We start from the raw sequence: 17,436 nt of genomic DNA, 5'->3' as shown, positions 1-17,436 counted from the left end.
CTGTATCTGGTTGGACATAAAGCAATGCAAAGAGGCTGTCAAAGCCTCACCTGACTGTCCAGCCTTGCCTTTACGGTGGTGCTCTGACCCAACAGGGAAATGGGAGCTGGAAGTTGCATAACCGGTGCCAGTTACGCACAAGGGCAATGGAAATGAGGAAGTTTATCCCCAAAACAAGGATATCATGTATTTGTTCTTTGTGTCCAGCAAGACTCATACCACAGACTTTTGCAAAGGTGACTGCTGGGAGTCTGGGAGCTCAGCAAGGGGAGATGCTGTCAGAAACCTGAAGATAGGAAGTGAGTGTCCAGTGAAAGCAGTTAGGTATTTAATTTAATGTCATGGAAGATCTCCTCTCACATGCGTGTGTGTGTACAGACATCTATGCCCAAGGGAAGAGGCTCATTCTCTGCCCGGCCTTCTCCCACAGAAAATTGCAGCTGGCAGCACGGCTGGAGCACGATCAGGTCAAGCTGGAGGTCTGCAGGGTGACTAAGGCAGCCCGGGTGCAACCTTTCCCCAAGAAACACATGGGTATTTATGCTCAGGGATGGTCTCAAATTCAATAAGCCACTGGATTTGCATGTGGGGCCATTGCAATGGGAACACAGGGCCAAAAGAGTTCAGGCATCCAAATATGAAGGCACAAATCCTCGCAGCAGGCCACATCACTGCACACGCCAGTGTTTGAAATGCCTCTGGCATGAACCCCAAATTGCCAGATGCACAATTACTGACCAGCTATGTAGACAGGGCTGTTGTATCCACTATACTCCACAGGGCATGGCAGCTGTCTGGCTAGCATGCCCTTTGCAGACATAAAAATAATACTTTCAGTATTACTTCTTCTCTTTGAATGTAACCAGACACACATGAGCTGCTCTGTGCTAATTCATCTCACACACAGCATTCTGGGCTATTTAATTTCACACTGCTCTGTAGGATTTCAAGTTCTCAGGTGCTGAACTTGACCACTCACGCACCTACACTGGGACATAAACAAAAATAAGAAAACAGCACTAAAAAAAAAAAGCCTCATTCTCCCCTTTCACATCCAGGTGGTACCTAGCAGGAAGCAGACTGAAATTCATGGTCCAAATCCCAAGATTTCAGGTCTTCTGTTAGGGTAGGAGTAAATCTTAGGGTGCCTGCCAGTTCTGTATGTACTGATGCTAAGCCACCCTCTCCTGCCTGGCTGGCGTTAAGGAGTTTAGTGTAAGGAGGTTCTGATCACAATAAAATGGCATTAGCAAAGAGCTGCACTGAAATAAGGACAGAACTGGGCGTGTGGACAATTCATTTTTTTAGTGCTGTTAAGCATCTTAGGCTGAGCCTGGACGTTATTACTCTGTCACAAAAAAAAAAAAAGATTGCAGATAATGAGCTAATAACACTTCACTTTCCCAGCCTGCTTTGCATCTTCAAAGCGCTCCACAAGAACAAACTAATTAACTGTCCAGAGAAGAAGCTCATGACTAAGAGCTGAGAAGCCATGTGAGTCAATCCGCTTGCAACAGGTCTTTGCAGATTTCAGTAAAAATTCATTTCGGAGGAAGGTCTGCCTACTGGCCCGACTGGTCACACCGATCCCAGGCCACATTCCACGGGTGTGAGCGGCGAGGACGGACCCAGCCCGGGAGAAGCCCCACCGACTTCAAAAGAGCAACACCTCGACAGGAATGCCCCAAAACCGACCGTGTGGCTTCCTCCTTCTAATTTGTGTGTGCGCGCACCCAGCGCGCGCTAAAACTGCTGAGCTAACAGTCCCAGACCCGGCAAACCTCCGCCAAACAAGGGCGCATCCCGATCAGCATGGGAAGGCAATACTGGCAAACAGCCTCATTCCAGTGTCCCGAGACCATTAATTCAGGAACACCACACCATACCAGGGGATTTTAATCAAGAATTAGGTTTTCTAGCATAACTTTGAGGAGTACAGACCCAGCGTAGCCTTTGAGCTGTGTCTCCAGCTTGAGGATCAGCGCTGAAGTCCCAGCTCTCTTATTCCTTGCTTTGGGCAAATTATTAAGCTTCCACAAGAATGTGACTTCTCCTGCAGGTCCTTGGCTTTTGGGGAATGTGGGTCACATTTGCTTGAGCAAAACAGAGATGAGAACGTCATTTTTTTGCTGTGGGTAAGTGAACTCAGAGGCCCAGCCCTACAGAAAGAATTTAGACATTTCAGGCCAAGAATCTTCTCTTGTAAACTCCTGCCTAGCCGCATAAATCTCCACCAGGAAACATCCTTGATCTACCTCTGGGGCAGAACCTCTAAACAAAGACCCAAATTAAACCTACTTTCCCCAGATCCTCAGCAGATTTCAACCCAAAGGTTGTGGGGAACAGCTGGGGAGGAAGCGTGGCTCTGGGACATGTTAAAGGGTCGGTGCCTTCCTCAGGGAGACACCCATCCCAGATGTGCTTCAGAGACACAAGCCCCCATCTCACAACCCCTTTGTCCAGGGTCTGGTGGGTTTCCAACCTGCAGTCGCAGGCTGCTGAGGGTCCTGAGGAAGCTCTTTGCTGTCCCTCTGTTTTGTCCGTGGCACTGGAAAGCCTGATACAAAATCGCCAAATCCACTGGTGGATCCAGGTGCCTTTAAGTGACCTCATGTCTTTAGGGCAGGTGTTATGGGCCATATGCTTTCCCGCAGAGCACTGGGCCAGATTTCCAAAATCTCTCAGCACACTGCAACAAAATCCAAGGAGGAGTTTTGTGCCCAGGAGAGCTCACATCTCCATGAAACATCCAGGGTTGGGTTTGATGCTGCATCCGTGTCTGGGACTCATTGCAGACAGCGATCGCTCCCCTTGGTTCCTCAACTGGTTTGTGGGCAGAGGCTTTAGGGAGTTTCACATTATTTTTCCTTCTTCCCAAAAGAGAAGTGCTTCTTTCCGGGTTGTTTATTGGTTTGCGTGCAAGGAGCTGCCGGTAGGTCGGCCTGTCCCTAGCCCAAGGGCCTGCGAGCTGCAATTGGGACTTTTCCGCAACTGCCAAGAAATGCCAACAATTTCCAGAATCCTTTAGTTACTCTTCCTTTGCAATGAAGATATTTGGAAGGCAGCGGTTAATCACGGGGCTCAGCAATTTACAGGGCTAATTGCCCCAGAGGCAAATAACCAGGGGATGAGGAAAAGTTCCCATCCTGCAGAAGTGTGCTCCCTCCAGACAGGACCCCAGCCCCTGGTTTTACCACGCCAGGACACACAGCCCCGAGTCACCCTCTGGAGACTTTTGTCTCTGCCCACTGCTAGCAGGGATGGCTTCAGGGTCTGCTGGTGCCTGGTTTACTGGGGGCAGCAGGAGGAGCCCTTGATGGAGCTGGAAGACCCCAAGGGATCCCATAGAGGGATCTGGAGCCGAAGGGCCCCAGGGATCCCATGGAGGGATCTGGTGCCCAGCATCAGGCGATGCTGACGTCTCCGCACTGCAGTGCTCCACCAGCCACGGGGACAGGAGCCCTTGGTGCAACAAGCCAGCCCTAGGGAGCTCTCCATCCTCTTGGCAGGGACCTTGGGCACCTCTTCCAGCACCCAGAAAATGCTTCTTAGTCTCTGGCAGCATGATTCTGCTTGTATGGATTTTGAAGTGTTTGAAACACTATCCTGGATAAAAACTCTGAGGTGGAAAATATCTCAAAGCCAAATGTTTGCTTCCCAAAATGTGTCGTTAAAAAAAAAAAAAAAAAAAAAAAAAAAAAAAAAAAAAGCGCAGAATTTGAGAACTGCAAAATTAAATTGAATTTCATCTTGTTTTATTTTGTTTGAGGTGTGACATGGCACACAGCCAACAGCCTGACAGCCAACAGCCTGACAGCCCAGTGCTGCAACGCTGCCTGAAAAGTTACAGTCGCTGCTCTATTTCAACAGGTAATCAACAACATCTGGTTCATCGTGAGAGATCAAAGTGCTTCCCTGGATCAAAGCGTCCTGTCTTTGTCATGATATCAAAGTTAGATTTATTGCTCTGCGAAGGCACAACTGTATTTATTTACGTGTGCAGATAAAAGGTTTGGGCAGCTCACAACGCTTCCGAAGCCAGGTGAGCGCCCCAAATAGAGTAATTTCGATGTTGTGCTGTGCCACAATCTCACACATCAGCTGTAGCGCGTAGCACAGGAAGCGTAAACCAACGTCACACAAAGAGAGCACTGAGTGCTGCAGCTCTGCCGGGCTCAGGAACCAGAGCTCAAAACCATGCTCATGTCAGGGGGAGGAGAGATAGGAATTTGGATCTTCCATCTCAGCAGCCAGTGCTGTAACCGCTGGGCTGTTAGATAAGGGATGCACTGCCTTCCTCTGCTGCTCTCTCTCCTCCTCCTCCATGTCTTTTGTTTAAGTCGTGGAGGCAAGCCGGGCAGAAAAACCTCTGCTGGTCTGGTGTTGTACTGGAGTAATCCGCAGCAGGCCAGCTTCTTGCATATTTATTTCATGCAGGAAGGCAGACAAAGAGAATTGCTTCGTAATGAGGATTTTCCCAGGCACAGGTCATGCCGGGTCTGAAGGCAAAGCCTGCAAGTCCATGCTTCAGCATGAATTTCCATCTCTTTGAATTTCCAACGGGCCCAAACTGGAGCTTGTGTGCAGCGGGCACATACGGTGTGCTGGGGTCATGCTGTGAGAGCATGGAGTGCAGGACCTTGCTCTTTGCAAAGGCGATGGCACTTTGTAAAGAAAATCCTCATTAAACGTGGCCATCAATGGACTTAGGACCTGAACATGGCTGCCTGAAATAAAATAACCAAAATTCAGCCTGGCATCCACATCCCCTTCGGAGCTCCCCAGCTGCTACTGCAACCAGTGCAGAATTAAGGGTGTCTTGAAACGCATACCCTGCCCTTGGGTGTCCAAATCCACTGGGGATGCCCCAGGGGTGCTGCGGGCATGGTTCCCCTGTGCCCACCGCTGCTGATTCACCTCACTCTGGAGGCACATTTCAGGATCTGGCACGGTGAGCTCTGCACGTGTGTGCACACAGGTAGCTGCCTTTGTGTGCACAGAAGTATCCGTGGCTGAGTGCACGTGCCTGGGACTCTGCGTGTGCAAGAGTGTGTGTGCTTGCATGCAGCTCCCTTCCCCTGTGGGGAACAGGGTGCTGCAGGACAAGCTTCTGAAGATACCTGGCCTCGAAGCTAGAGTGGGGTTCTGGGAACACCCCCCCCGCCTATGGTTTATGGGTTAGAGATGACACAAAACTGGGAGGAGCAGCTGACACACCAGAGAGCTGTGCTGCCATCCAGAGGGACCTGGACAGGCTGGAGAAATGGGCTGCAGGGACCTCATGGGGTTTCCTGAGAAGTGCCAAGCCCTGTCCCTGGGGAGGACCAGCCCCAGCCCCAGTCCCAGCCCCAGCCCCAGGATGTGCCGGGGGCACCCTCATGGCCCTGCTGGAGCAGGGGGGACCGGAGGGACCCAGGGGGCCCTTCCCACCTCCACCTCTCTGTGATTTTATGATTCAGAACTGGGTACTGCCCGTGACTGCCAGAGCTGCCTCTGCAGCTTGGCTGCTCCCACCAACCATCACAGCAATGCTGGTTGCTCAGCACCACACCAGGTCAGGAGATACAGTGCAAGTTTATGCCTTTACCAGTCATGAACCTTATGGATCCTACGCTGGGCTCCCTTTTGGTCTCAGCATCCCAGTGCTCATGCCAGTAGTTGCTGCCTGCACCAGAGAAGAGCACGGTTTACAGCCAGAGCTTAAGCTGAAACCTGGGCATGAAAGCACAAGCAAAAGCAATGATTCAGACATCACTAGGAAGCTTATTTTCCTTCCACTAAATGCCAATAAAATGCTGCTTCCAGACAACTGCTAAACCCTTTTCCTTTCCATCCCAGAGCATTGTTGCCTGCTTTGTCAGCAGGACTTGTCTCATGGACATGGGTCATTGCGTAGATGCTAAACTGTGCTTACAGTGCATTAAAGTCCTCATTGACAATTTTACACTTCTGTGGAATCAGCATAAAGCGTGGGCGACTTCTACCAGGTAAAGGTGATTAACTGTTACCAATGAGCTGGCTACTACAGGCAGTGATTTACAGGGCTAAGATATTAGTTGAAACTAGTAGTTTTATGGGGCGTTTATAAATAACCATAAGAAAATTGCAAGTGTCAGGTATTCTCTGCATGCCACCCAGGACGTGGGAGTTGGTGCACCTCAAACTTCGCGCTGTGCCTGTTGGGGGGACAAAACACCCCAGCACCTCCAAGGTGCGGATACCCCAACTGATGGGTCCAACGAGGGGTTCAGCATCACCACTGCTGAGCCACACGGGGCCCTGGCAACATTTCAGCTTTGAGAGCTGCCACTCCATCATCCTCGTGGACCACTGCAGCTACACCACGTGCTGTAATTTTGGTAGTCTGGGCACACGTCTCTGGCTCCTTGGGATATGTGCTGGCCAGGTGGCCCCAGGACAGCAATTTGCCGTGCTGCCTAGAGCATCCCAGGCTAATATGAGCATGGACAAAGACATGAGCAGACTGTTTCTGTCTGTAGTGGTGGTGGCAGGATTGGGCTCTTCAGAATCCGTGTTTCAGCCTCTGGGAACCATCCTGGGTCTTGAGTAGGCTGAGAAGAGCACAAAGCTGCCTTGCACACAGCTCTGGTTTCTGCCACAGCCCAAAACATCAGAGCAATATTTCACCAGCACCTTCTAGGTAAAAAACACATCTTCATCTGCATCTGCTCCAGCACATGGGGACAGTGGTGCCCTGCCACGGGGCTGCATCAACCCACCAAGTGCAGACACTTGTGAGACCTGGGCAGAGTTTCCTAATGCTGTGGTCCAGGCTCATGCAATTGTGCTGAGACCCCCGTGCTGGGAACCCCGTGCTGATCACCAGAAGAGGAGGCTTTGTACCCTGGGCTGGAGCTTTAGAGGGTGAGCCCCCTGTTCGGGAAAGGCAGGGTCTCTGCCCCTTGTACCATGCTCCAGAGGATGTTGGTGCTTTGGCTTAGCATCCAGAGGTCCTGCTGCCCACATGGACACTGGGGCCCCACAGCAGCTAGCAGACACTAACACACTGCCAATGTTCCCAGTGGCACAGCAGAGAGGCTGTTAGGACCTTCCGTGAGCCCCCAAAGGCTGCTGTCAGGGGTCCCTCACTCCACAGTGGCGTGGCGAGTCCTGTCCTACTGCTGCACTAACCCAAGACTCATCCTCTTGCAAAACACATGGCATGCGTGGCAGGACGGGGACAGCACGCCCGGACATCACTCACCAGCACACAGCACCCTGCACCGCACCCCAGCAAACCTTGGCACAAGGCGCTGCACCCATACAACCATCCCGCAGCCCGTGGTGCAGCACTCGGGACGCATGCAAAACCCCAAAGAAGACCCCAGATGGCCATGCCACGTCCCAGGAGATACCAGCATCCTGCACCACGCTCTACCAAGGCCCACTCGTGGCATGGGGGGACACATCCACGGACACGGATGGGAGACGTAGCAGGGCTGGGCGCTGACTCAGGGTGCGGGGAGCAGGGAGGGAGGTGCCGGGCGGGGAGGAGGGCGCCGGTTTCGGCCCCGGCGCACAGGGAGCTGGGCTGGCGGGGGGCCAGCACGCTGCCGGGACAGGCCGTGCTGTGGGAAGCAGGGAGTGCCGCCGTGCCCCCACCCTGGGCGCTGCCGCCCGCGGGGACGGGCAGAGCGGAGGCAGCGCCTCTGAGCGGCACCGGGCGCCCGCATGGGCACGGCCCCTCGCTTCTGCAGAAAGGGTTGGGGGATCATTTTTTGGAGCTGTGGGGAACGGGGCGGCTCCAAGTTGTAATCTTCTGCCCTGAGTGATGTTCTCTGCCAGGGGCCATGCGTTGAGGCAGGGTGGGAATGTCACCGGCTGGACCTTTGCTGTCCTCTGGGGATTTAGGGCCATGGAAGGACTGAGGGGCTGGAACATCGCCGCTGGGAGCAGAGGCTGGGAGCTGGGGCTGCTCAGCCTGCAGAAGAGGAGGCTCAGGGGCTGCCCTGAGGCTGTGGGGTCTCCTCCTTGGGGATCTCCAAACCGCCTGGAAATGGCCCTGGGCACCCTGCTTGGGGTGGCCCTGCTGGGGAAAGGAGGACCAGAGGGGTCCTAAGGGGCCCTTCCCACCTCCACCCCTCCGTGACTCTCTGTCTCCATGATTTCATGTCCCAGCACTTCCAGCCTCCCCAGCTCTCCCCTTTTCTCTCCCCTTTTGTCCCAAGAAGGTTCCAGGCTCATCCCTCCACACCCAGGTTTTGAGGAGGTGGGTGATAGGAGGCTGGTTGCCCTCCACTTGCTGCCTCTCTGAAGCTGAGGTTTCCCCCAGCCTCACTCCCCGAAACCTGGTGGCATACGTTGTAGGAGTAGGCATCACTTGACAGGCTGCACCAGGAAACCTGCAGCATGTTCCTGCATGGCTGGGCCTGGGACAGGGGGAACAGGCAGCCCCAGCATGAAGGGAGAGGAAATTTCTTGCCAAGTGACAAGCAGCCCATGAAGCTCCACCATCCTGCGCCTCCAGCCCTTCCCCATTACTTCCCCTATTAAGGGAGAAGCCTCACAGCCCAGATGCTGTTGAGCAACAACAAGGGACAAGCCTGGTGCAAGCCTGGTGTCTTCTGCTGGCCCACAGGCCAGATGCGTGTCCCAAAAACGCTCGGGAGCATGCAGCAGATGTGCCCCTGTGGGCACTGCATGTGGGAGCGTGTTAGAGAGACGCCTACAGCTAAACGAAAGGGATCTGCACCCCTGCGAGGACAGAAAAAAAAAAAAAAAAAAAACAGTCTCTGCACACTGACTCACCTCCAGTCTTCATTGGAAGCTGTCAGAAATACGCAGACGAGGGTCTGCTCCCCTTTGGTTGGTGGCAGGGCTTGTGACCAACCCATGGACCAAGGGGGTTGGGAACAGGGCCCCTGCCCACGTCACCCCTCACCCCTGGCAAAGAGAGGTAGAGCAAAGCGAAGCAGCCATAGGACTGCAACAGGAAAAGCAGCTCAGAGCACTGAGGTCCATTACAAAGCCTCCCAAGGACCACAAGGCAAGGGGCCGTGTTGTGCAGGAGGCCCTGGATGGCCGCTGCCTCCTTTGTGCTCCAGGGGTGGGCGAGTGGCCGGGCCTGGCCGGGGCCCGTTTCCCCCTGGTTCAGAGTTTCAAGGTGGAGATGACACCCGCACCCCCTCACCACTCTCTTTATTTACAGACACAACACCATTCGGGGGCGTGGAGATGAGAAGCAGCACCTCGTGAAGCCTCTGCCCGCCCAGAGCACGCCGTGCCTGCAGCAAGGCCCCTGCGAGCGCCGCGCGGTGGGGCGGCGGGCACGGGGCAGGCCCCATGGCGTGGGGCAGGCAGCTGGCTGGCTGAGCCTCACCTCTGCCTTCTGAGCCATCTATTTCCACCGGCCGCCCACCATGGTCTTCCCACGGGCAGCCTTCGACCTGGAAGGGAAGGAGGAAAAGATGTGCAAAAGGGCACGAGTGAGAATGGAAAGAGGGGAGAGGTGGGCGCCATCGGAGGTCCTGCAAAGAGGAGCGAGCCATCGCTGGTTGATGCTTGTTGCCCTGCAGGAAAGGTCTTCCTCCCCGGCATGGGGCTCGAGTGTGGTTTGGGACATTTTGGGAACAAGCTCATGCATTTAGCCAGGTGTTTCCAACCAGCCCCGAACCCCTTCCCGTGCTTCTCCCTCCCAGTGATCCTTCAGAGAAGAAATGAAGGCTCTCCAGCCACAGCGGGTTAGTGATGGCTGCACGATCCTTCCCCTGAGGCCCAGAAGCTGTGAGGGTGTTAGCCAGGACCCGCTGCACCGCTCTCCTTAACCAGAACCAGGGGAAGTGGCCATGGATCAGGAGAAGGAGGACGAGGTTCAGGTGGTCCTCCAAATTGATGGGCATTTCTGGCATCCTGAGAGTCACTGACCCCCCTTGGATGCCAGTCCCCAGGTCAGCCCCTTCCTCAGTCCCACTCCTGGACTGGTGTCAGCACCAGGGGTGCATGCGGCATTCATGCAGGGGGGGCACGCAGCCTGTACTCACCCTTTGCTGCAGTTACAGGCCATGGTAGGGCAGAAGAGAAGAGAGATTTGGTGTGAGCAAGGGGGGGATGCTGCTCACTGCAGGGGAGGATGCAGGGGAGATGCTGCTAACTGCAAGGGGGGAATGCTACTAACTCAGGGGCAAGATAAGCACATCCCATGCAAGGAGGCAGAGTAGGACAGGGATGTGAGAGCGGCATGGTGCTCCCAAGAGTGCAGGTTAAACATCCACCTCCACCCTGGGAGTGTTATGAAGGGTTCCCCAGCCCTGCACAAGGGGCACGGGGACCGGTTCCCCTGTATTTGTGGGGCCACACAGCACCCACAGCCCATGGGATTTCCTCTCCTGCGTAAGGTGGGGTCTCCAGCACCTTCCCTGAGATGCTGGGCAGAGGCCCTGCAGGGATAGGGACAACTGGAGGCGGGCAGGACCCTGGAGGACACGAGGCTCCAGGTACGGAGACCTCTCCCTGGGGTCCGTCCCCAGCCAGGGTCTCTGGGACAGGGGGAAGCCGGTGGAGCTGGGAGGCCATGGGGATCTCTGTATGGCAGCAGAATGGCACAGACCGAGGTCTCTGGGCCAGACCTGCAGGTCCATGAACACAGGGTGCCAGCGGGTATGAGGCAGCCAGGAGAAACACAGGGAGAGAGCTGGGGCCAGGGGAGCAGGGAGCTGGAAGGGCAGGGGGTGGTGAAGGAGGATGCTCAGCCAGCCCAGCTACTTACACCTTCTGGTGGTCACTAACGCGGTTTCGGAGGACATTGATCTGGAAGAGAAATGCAGGTGGGTGGTGAGGCTTGGCAGGATGCCTCACACCTGGCTGGGGACAGGCTGAAGGTGCAGCACTGCTCTCTCTTCCCCAGCCATTCCTGCCTGGGCTTTAGCACAGGGCTGTGATGTGCTGCACAGTGGGAAGCCTGTCACAAAGCAGAGTACAAGTCCCCAGGAGCTGGGAGGCCACAGGACCACCACCAGCAGCAGCAGCAGCCACATCCTGCAGCACTTCACAGCTGCGTGCTCGGCACTGCCAGGATGGCAGCTGCTGGGAGGGTTGCTTTGAGCCCTCCTCATATTCAAATGGGAGGCAGAAGTGGCTTTGCTTTCAGTTGTGTAGAGTCTCTTAGGTGTTTGTCACCCCATGGCAAGGTGGGCATGGGTCTTTTCTGACACAGCTTGGTCCCTGAGCCATCTCCATCAGGTACCCAACCCACCCAGTGTTCAAAATGGGGAGCTGATGTCTCAGCCAGGCACGCAGAGGGCGAGTCAGCCCGGGGAGGACCTGGTGGCTCACCTCATATTTCTGCCGCTTGAACTTTTCCTGCAGGTCAAATTTCTCAGCCTCCAGGTCACGGATGGTTTGCCACAGCTCCTTGGCTTTGTCCCTGTGGGAAGGGACGGGTGATGTCAGTGCAGAAAAGGGATGTGGCAGCAGGGTCACCGCAGGGGATGGGGGGGTGATGTCACCCCCTGCATGGCAGGGACCATCTTTCCTCCTCCCCCATGGGTCCCTGCAGGCTCCGAGCCCAGCTGGGGACGTGCTGCCAACGATGCCAGGCCCACGCGTGTGTCAGGGCCATGGGGACACGCGTGTCCCAGGCGTGTGAGCGTGGCTCCCTCTGATGGCCGACGCTGTCACCAGCAGCCTGGCATGGTGGCCTGGCACAGCCACCCTGGGGTGGCACAGCCCGCGTCACCCAGCGGACATCACCTGGACATCCCTCCTGCAGCACCCCTCACCTCAGCTTGTCTTCGCTGAGGTGGTCGATGTTCAGGGGCTTCCGCCGCTCACTGAGGATCTTCTTCTTCTTCTCCCGCTCCGTTTGCTTCTTCCCCCCCTTCTTCTCTGACTGCAGAAGCCATCAGTCCATCAGAGGGAAGGAAACCCACCCCCAGCCTCTGCTCTGCCCCGTCTCCAGCTCTGCCTCCCGGCACCCCCTGTGTTTGACACTCCAGGAGAACACGAGGTCCTCAAGGAGATGCTGGCAGCACTGCACCAGACACAGCCCCCAGACCCCATCCCAGTCCCTGTGGTGGGGCCGGACCCCCAGCTCCTGCAGCACAGGGCTTCCAGCCCCCTTTGGTCACTACTGTCACCCAACCATGGTGTCCTGTCTTCTTCTGCCCATAGGACCCCCAAGCTACCACCACCAAGCATCTGCACGGTGCTGTGGGGCCAGCCTGTGGTCGAGCCCCCCTTAGGAGCATCAACGGCTTCGCTGCAACCCCTGGGGCAGGATCGCACCTTTTGCATGTAACCCCCGAAATGCAGCATGTTGGAGAAAGCTTTTTTCTTCCGGGCTTCCTCCTCGGCTTTCTTCCGTGCCTCCTCTTCCTCTTTGCGAGCTCTCTCCTCCTGCCAGGGTTAGCAGTGGGTCAGGAGGGGATGGATGGAGACCTCGTGGGCAAAATGCAGCCCCCGTGTGCTCCATGGGTGGGCTTGTATGGTGTGGACGGCCAGGAGGCCACTGCCCGAGCCCCTGTCCCCCGAGGAAGACTCACGGCCATGCGGGCTTGGCGTTCCTTCTCCCTCTCGCTGCGGATCCGCTGCTGCTCTGCCCTCTCCGCCCGCCGCTGCTCCTGCAGGAGGAGAGGACGATGGCCTGGATGTCCCAGGTCATCCCTTTTGTCTCTAGGGACACATCCCTGGCTTTTGAAGCCCTAAAAGCCCCACGGGCAGCTCTGCTGACCCACATCTCCCAGAGGAGTACAGGGACCAGAGCCCATGGGGAAGGGGGGATGTCTCAGGTCCTGCTGTGGGGACTGCGGGGAGGGGATTGTGCCTGTTTGCCCGGGGCAGAGGGTGGCAACAGGGAGGAAAGGGGAAGGCTGCAGACATACGATCCTGTCCTTGAGGGAGATGAGCTCCTCCTCCTCCTTCTTCCTGCTCTCAAAGTGGGCTTCGATGAGGGCCTGCAGTTCGTTCAAGTCCTTCTCCATGCGCTTGCGGTGGATGTCCTGCGTTGGACAGAAATGGGGGCAACAGCCATGCTCACACAAAGCAACCCCCCAGGAGCGAGGGGAGCCCCCACGGAGCTGGGCTGGGTGTGCTACTCACATCAAAATCCAGGCGCTCGCCATCGGGGATTTTGGGAGGCACCAGGTTTGGCATGAAGGGCCTGGAAAGTGAGCGGGAGGGCTGTGAGCCTGCAGCAGGTACCTGGGATGGGAAGAGGCTTTCCACCCATGCTCTGATCTACCCAGCCCTCCTGTCTGAGCCTCACGGCCCCCAGGGCTGTGGAGTGAGCACATTTTGAGGACAGGGAATAACGCTGCTTGCTGGAGGTTGCCAGCTGGACAGCGTCGGAGGAAGACCTCTGGCATTCCCGGGAAGCTCTCCAAGGCACCCGCATGGCTGAAATAACTCCGCAAGTGGCAGGCAGAGCGGCCACATCCCTTTGCCAGGCACCCTGGGGCTGGAAGACACCCCACCACTCACCCAAAAGAGAGTGGAGGGGCTGTGTGCTCCAGCATAAGCTGGAAGCCACCCCCTCGTCCCTTGTGGGCTCAGTCCTGGGGTTGTAGGGGCTCACACAGATGCCAGCCTTCCCCCACTGCCATGTGGGGAGGTGACACCCTGGCTGTGCCAAGGACCACATACCCCAGGCTGGGGTGCATGCAGATGTCCTCCAGCTGAAGGGCCACAGGGTAGCTGGACCTCCTCCAAGGAGCACATAAATGCTTCAAAAGTGCCCATACACCCCATTCTTAGGATCCTCTTTGTACCCCTCATTTATCTGCCTGGTTCCTCTCCCCTTTTCTCTCCAAGTCCCAGTCTCCACACTATTTTCATGCTTTTTAGGCCTCACTGCCCCTGTCCCTTGTGGATCTCACCCTGTGGCACCAACCCCACCACATGGAGGCACAGCTCCTAGTTCAGACCTTGCACCGGAGAAAATGCACCAAAACTTACTTGGGCTTGGGCTTTGATTCACCTGTGGGTCCCCAGGAACAGGAGAGAAAGACAGTGTCAGTGGCACGGAGGCATTTGCTTTCACACCTTGACCCAAAAACCCACAAAACTCAGCCAAGCTCCCCCTCTCTCCCAAGTAGATCTTCCTCCCCCAGAGGCACAGGGTGAGGTGTCCAGCTGTGTGCCAAAATCCCACACACACCGATGCTCCCCACTGAACATTTGGAGCCTCCCTGCACCACCCAGGGATGGTGCCCCCCACCCCAAAGAGGATCACGGGGGGATGCCTCACCTTCCCCAGGCTCCTGCTCTCGGTCCCCCTCTCCACCTGCGGAACACACGGTGCTTGGAAACGGGGCCAGCCCCGCTGTGCACCCTGCCGAAGCGGTGCTGCCCCCACCACAAAATCCCCCCCCTCCAGCTCTCCAGGATGAACAGGGGAACACCTTCTCCCCTGAGAAAACAATAGCTCTGCCCTCTCCTTCCGTTTTGGGGGTGAATTTCTTACCGAGGCAGCATGAAGCTATCCCTCCTGCAGCTCTGCTGCTGCCCCAGCCCTGGCAGAGGATAGGCCCCAGGCAGTTCTGCCCCATTTGCCGCAGAATCTCCCTTCAGCAGCAGCTGAATTTAATGCTGAAAACCCCGCAGCAAGGGGACAGCACCTTGGGAGATCAGGTTCAGGGCTGAAATGGCCCCAAAATGTCCTTCCTCCACTCCTGCTTTACCTTCTCCTGGTGCTTTTGTTTCATCTTCTTGTTCTGTTTCAAAAGTAAGGGGGACAACGTGAGCAGAGCATCCGCAGGTGAGGGTCACCACCTCCCCTGTGCACCCTGCTTTGTGGAGCAGGGCTGGGACCTGAGCGTGGCCAGCAGGCAGGACTGCGTGGGGACACAGAGCAGGCAATCCAGGCCTCTCCAAAGAGGTCTTTGGATGGTGAGACACATCAGAGCATGGCCCCAGCTCTGGAAATCCCCACTCCGAGACGACAGCTACCTCTCGGTGGAACAGGCTCTACTCGTTTCTGGCATTATTTCGGAAGGCTGGACACCACCAACTTGGCGGCAGGTCAGCAGCCAGCAAAAACCAGCATTAACCTCATGCTTGTAGGGTCAAGGCACTCAGCACTTGTGAAGGGCAGGGAAGGGCACCCCAGTTTTGGCACATCTTTACTGGAAACCAGCAATACGGGGGCTGCTGGCCCTGCCACAGGTGACACCAGGACATCCCAGCCCTGCTCCGGGGCACAGCACGAAAACCAGCACCCCACCAACACAGAGCACGACCGTGGCATTTCCCACCATGTGCATACCTTCTGCCTTGGTTTCCTCGGTCTCCTCTTCTGCCTCCTCTACCTGTTCTTCCTGACCTGGGGAACAAGGGCAGGGTCACTGCGAGAGCCGCGGCTGCTGCTGGCTCCTCACAGCCCCTTCATGGGACATCTGCAGCTCGGAGCCGACCACCAGCAAGACCAAAGAGCCCCGGGGGAGAGAAAGCTACAGGAGAAAGAAGCAGCAGCTCAGAAAGCAAAGGGTTTCGTTCTAACCTGCACCCAAAGGCTGTATGAAGGTGGGGAGAGGGATAAATTTAAAGGATTTAGAGCCTGGTTTGTCCCTCGTTCCCTCCCTGCCAAGCTAGGCCCTCAGACCCCAGGGTGCAGAGGAGGGATTGCTGTTGCTCTCCTCCACCCAGCAAAGAACAAGGCTGGGTGGCATAGGTCTCATTATGGCACGGTTGGAGCCTTTTTCCACTGGAGGGAGCAGTATCCCCATGAGAATCCTCCATCGGAGCGAGAGCAGTGCTGGGGCCCACAGGTCCTGGGAAGACTTGTGGTCCCGCAGCAAGAGAGGAAGAAAGAAAAAGAAAACAGCAAGCCACGGGCACTTTTGGGGGTAGATGGAAGACAGAAACCAGAGAACGAGAGCAGGTATGCACAGCACGGCTGGATGGGGGGAGTGCGAGAAGCAACAGAGAGAAGTGAAAGAATGGAAGAAAACCCTTCCCCAGCCGGGGAAAGGCACGAGACAGATGGACCCACAACGTGTTCACAGCAGCAGTGGAGAGATGAAATAAAGAAAGGTGCAATAGCTACCGTCTTCTTCCTCAATCCATTCTTCCTCTTCTGAGCCCGGGAGGAGGGGAAGGAATAAGTGCAGAGGTTAGTGAGACGCCGTAAAGCTGCGGGGTGTAGCTACAGCACGCGTGAGATGAGGACTCCAGCCCTTCGCTTTTAACTTCCAGGATGCTTCGCCCTGCAGCAGCCCGGGCTGCCTGGCAGTGCCCTGAAGCAGCAAGAGCCCCAGCAAAACCCAGGCCCCAAGCCCAGCCTCGCATGCTCAGCCCAGCCATGTCCCAGAGCAGCTGCATGCAGCGGGGGGGGTCGGTTCTTCACCATACGGGGGCAGCTGGAGGCTTCTCCTCGAGCACCATTAACATACATTCAGCTGAAGCGCCAGCTCCCCTTGAGCTATCATGCTCACACCTCTGAAAATACCCAAATCCAGAATTTCCGCCCCTCTTTTTTGAGACAAGGGATCTCCCTGTTAAAAGAGATCCTGAGAATATTCAGGCCGGCTTTGATCCTACTGATGTTTCAGGTGGAGGAATTCACAACACGGCCTCACACAGCCTCACAAAGCCTCACACAGCCTCCTCTGGCCCATTGCAGCCCAGCAGCTTGCCACCACCACCCACTCGAGCATAACACCGAACCAGCAGCACTAATCCTTCCAACCACAAACAAAACACCTACCTTCTTCCACGTACTCCTCTTCACAGAGCACATGTGCGCACAGGAGAAAGGGAAGGGAAAGAAGACGCAGGTTATTGAAGCTGCTCTGATCGTTTCTTAGCGTCAGTCTCGGGGCAGCTGTGGACACTCCACGTTCCCTTACCTTCCTGCTCCCTGCAAAGCACGACACAAAGTGCCCCAGTTACAGCAATCCTCTGCAAAGGAGCTGAAATTTCCTCAAGCTGGGTCCCGCTTTCCATAGCGGCGGGTATGGGTGCTCAGCAGGCAGCAGGGTGCCGTGCTGTAAGGTGGCAGTGGGGACAGGTCGAGTCCCCCATCACCCAGCAGGCATCGGGCAGCCTGCAGTGCTCAGCTGGCACTCTGGTGGTGGTCAGATCCCAGGACCATTTCACAGCTCGAGAAGGTGGTCTGAAACTCTAGGAATGGGCAGCCTACATCTCGCCCTTATATCAGACAAGGGCTCAGATCTAATTTTGCTGATGGTGCATGAGGAAATAGCAGCCATGTTTGGACTGGTCCCAATAGCCACATGGATCCATCGTCAATCCCCTTCCCTTCAGGTGTTCCAGCAGCCCTCACCAGCAAAATCTGCCCTTGGATTTGGGCCTTGTTGGGATGCTCAGGACGCTGCAGTAGGACCCCATCAGCGACATGCTGATGGAGCCAGCGTTTTGTCAGCTCTGTCCCATTGGTCTAGAGCACATAACTTTTAGGGCAGGGTCTATTCCTTTGCAGAGCATTTGCTTATCAGCTCCAAACTCCCCACAGAACCATCA

At 56.0% G+C, this 17,436-nt stretch overlaps 1 protein-coding gene across 1 annotated transcript; it reads right to left on the bottom strand.

The window, feature by feature from the left end:
• Positions 1-9,358: 9,358 nt before the first annotated feature.
• On the bottom strand, positions 9,359-16,676 carry TNNT2 (troponin T2, cardiac type; the record flags this gene model as incomplete). Its single annotated transcript, XM_084301788.1, has 14 exons — positions 16,661-16,676; positions 16,001-16,030; positions 15,221-15,277; positions 14,637-14,669; positions 14,204-14,239; positions 13,912-13,933; positions 13,057-13,117; positions 12,840-12,956; positions 12,501-12,578; positions 12,244-12,354; positions 11,739-11,848; positions 11,293-11,383; positions 10,727-10,767; positions 9,359-9,407 (listed from the first exon to the last, which is right to left on the bottom strand). Exons 7-14 carry the CDS (start codon positions 13,108-13,110, stop codon positions 9,359-9,361), a joined length of 651 nt encoding a protein of 216 aa, XP_084157914.1. The 5' UTR covers positions 13,111-13,117; positions 13,912-13,933; positions 14,204-14,239; positions 14,637-14,669; positions 15,221-15,277; positions 16,001-16,030; positions 16,661-16,676.
• Positions 16,677-17,436: the final 760 nt, after the last annotated feature.

The sequence above is a fragment of the Netta rufina genome (genome assembly GCF_964035555.1).
Source record: "Netta rufina genome assembly, chromosome: 26".
In the NCBI taxonomy this organism is placed as follows: Eukaryota; Metazoa; Chordata; class Aves; order Anseriformes; family Anatidae; genus Netta; species Netta rufina.
This window is presented reverse-complemented; position numbering and strand designations above follow the sequence as displayed.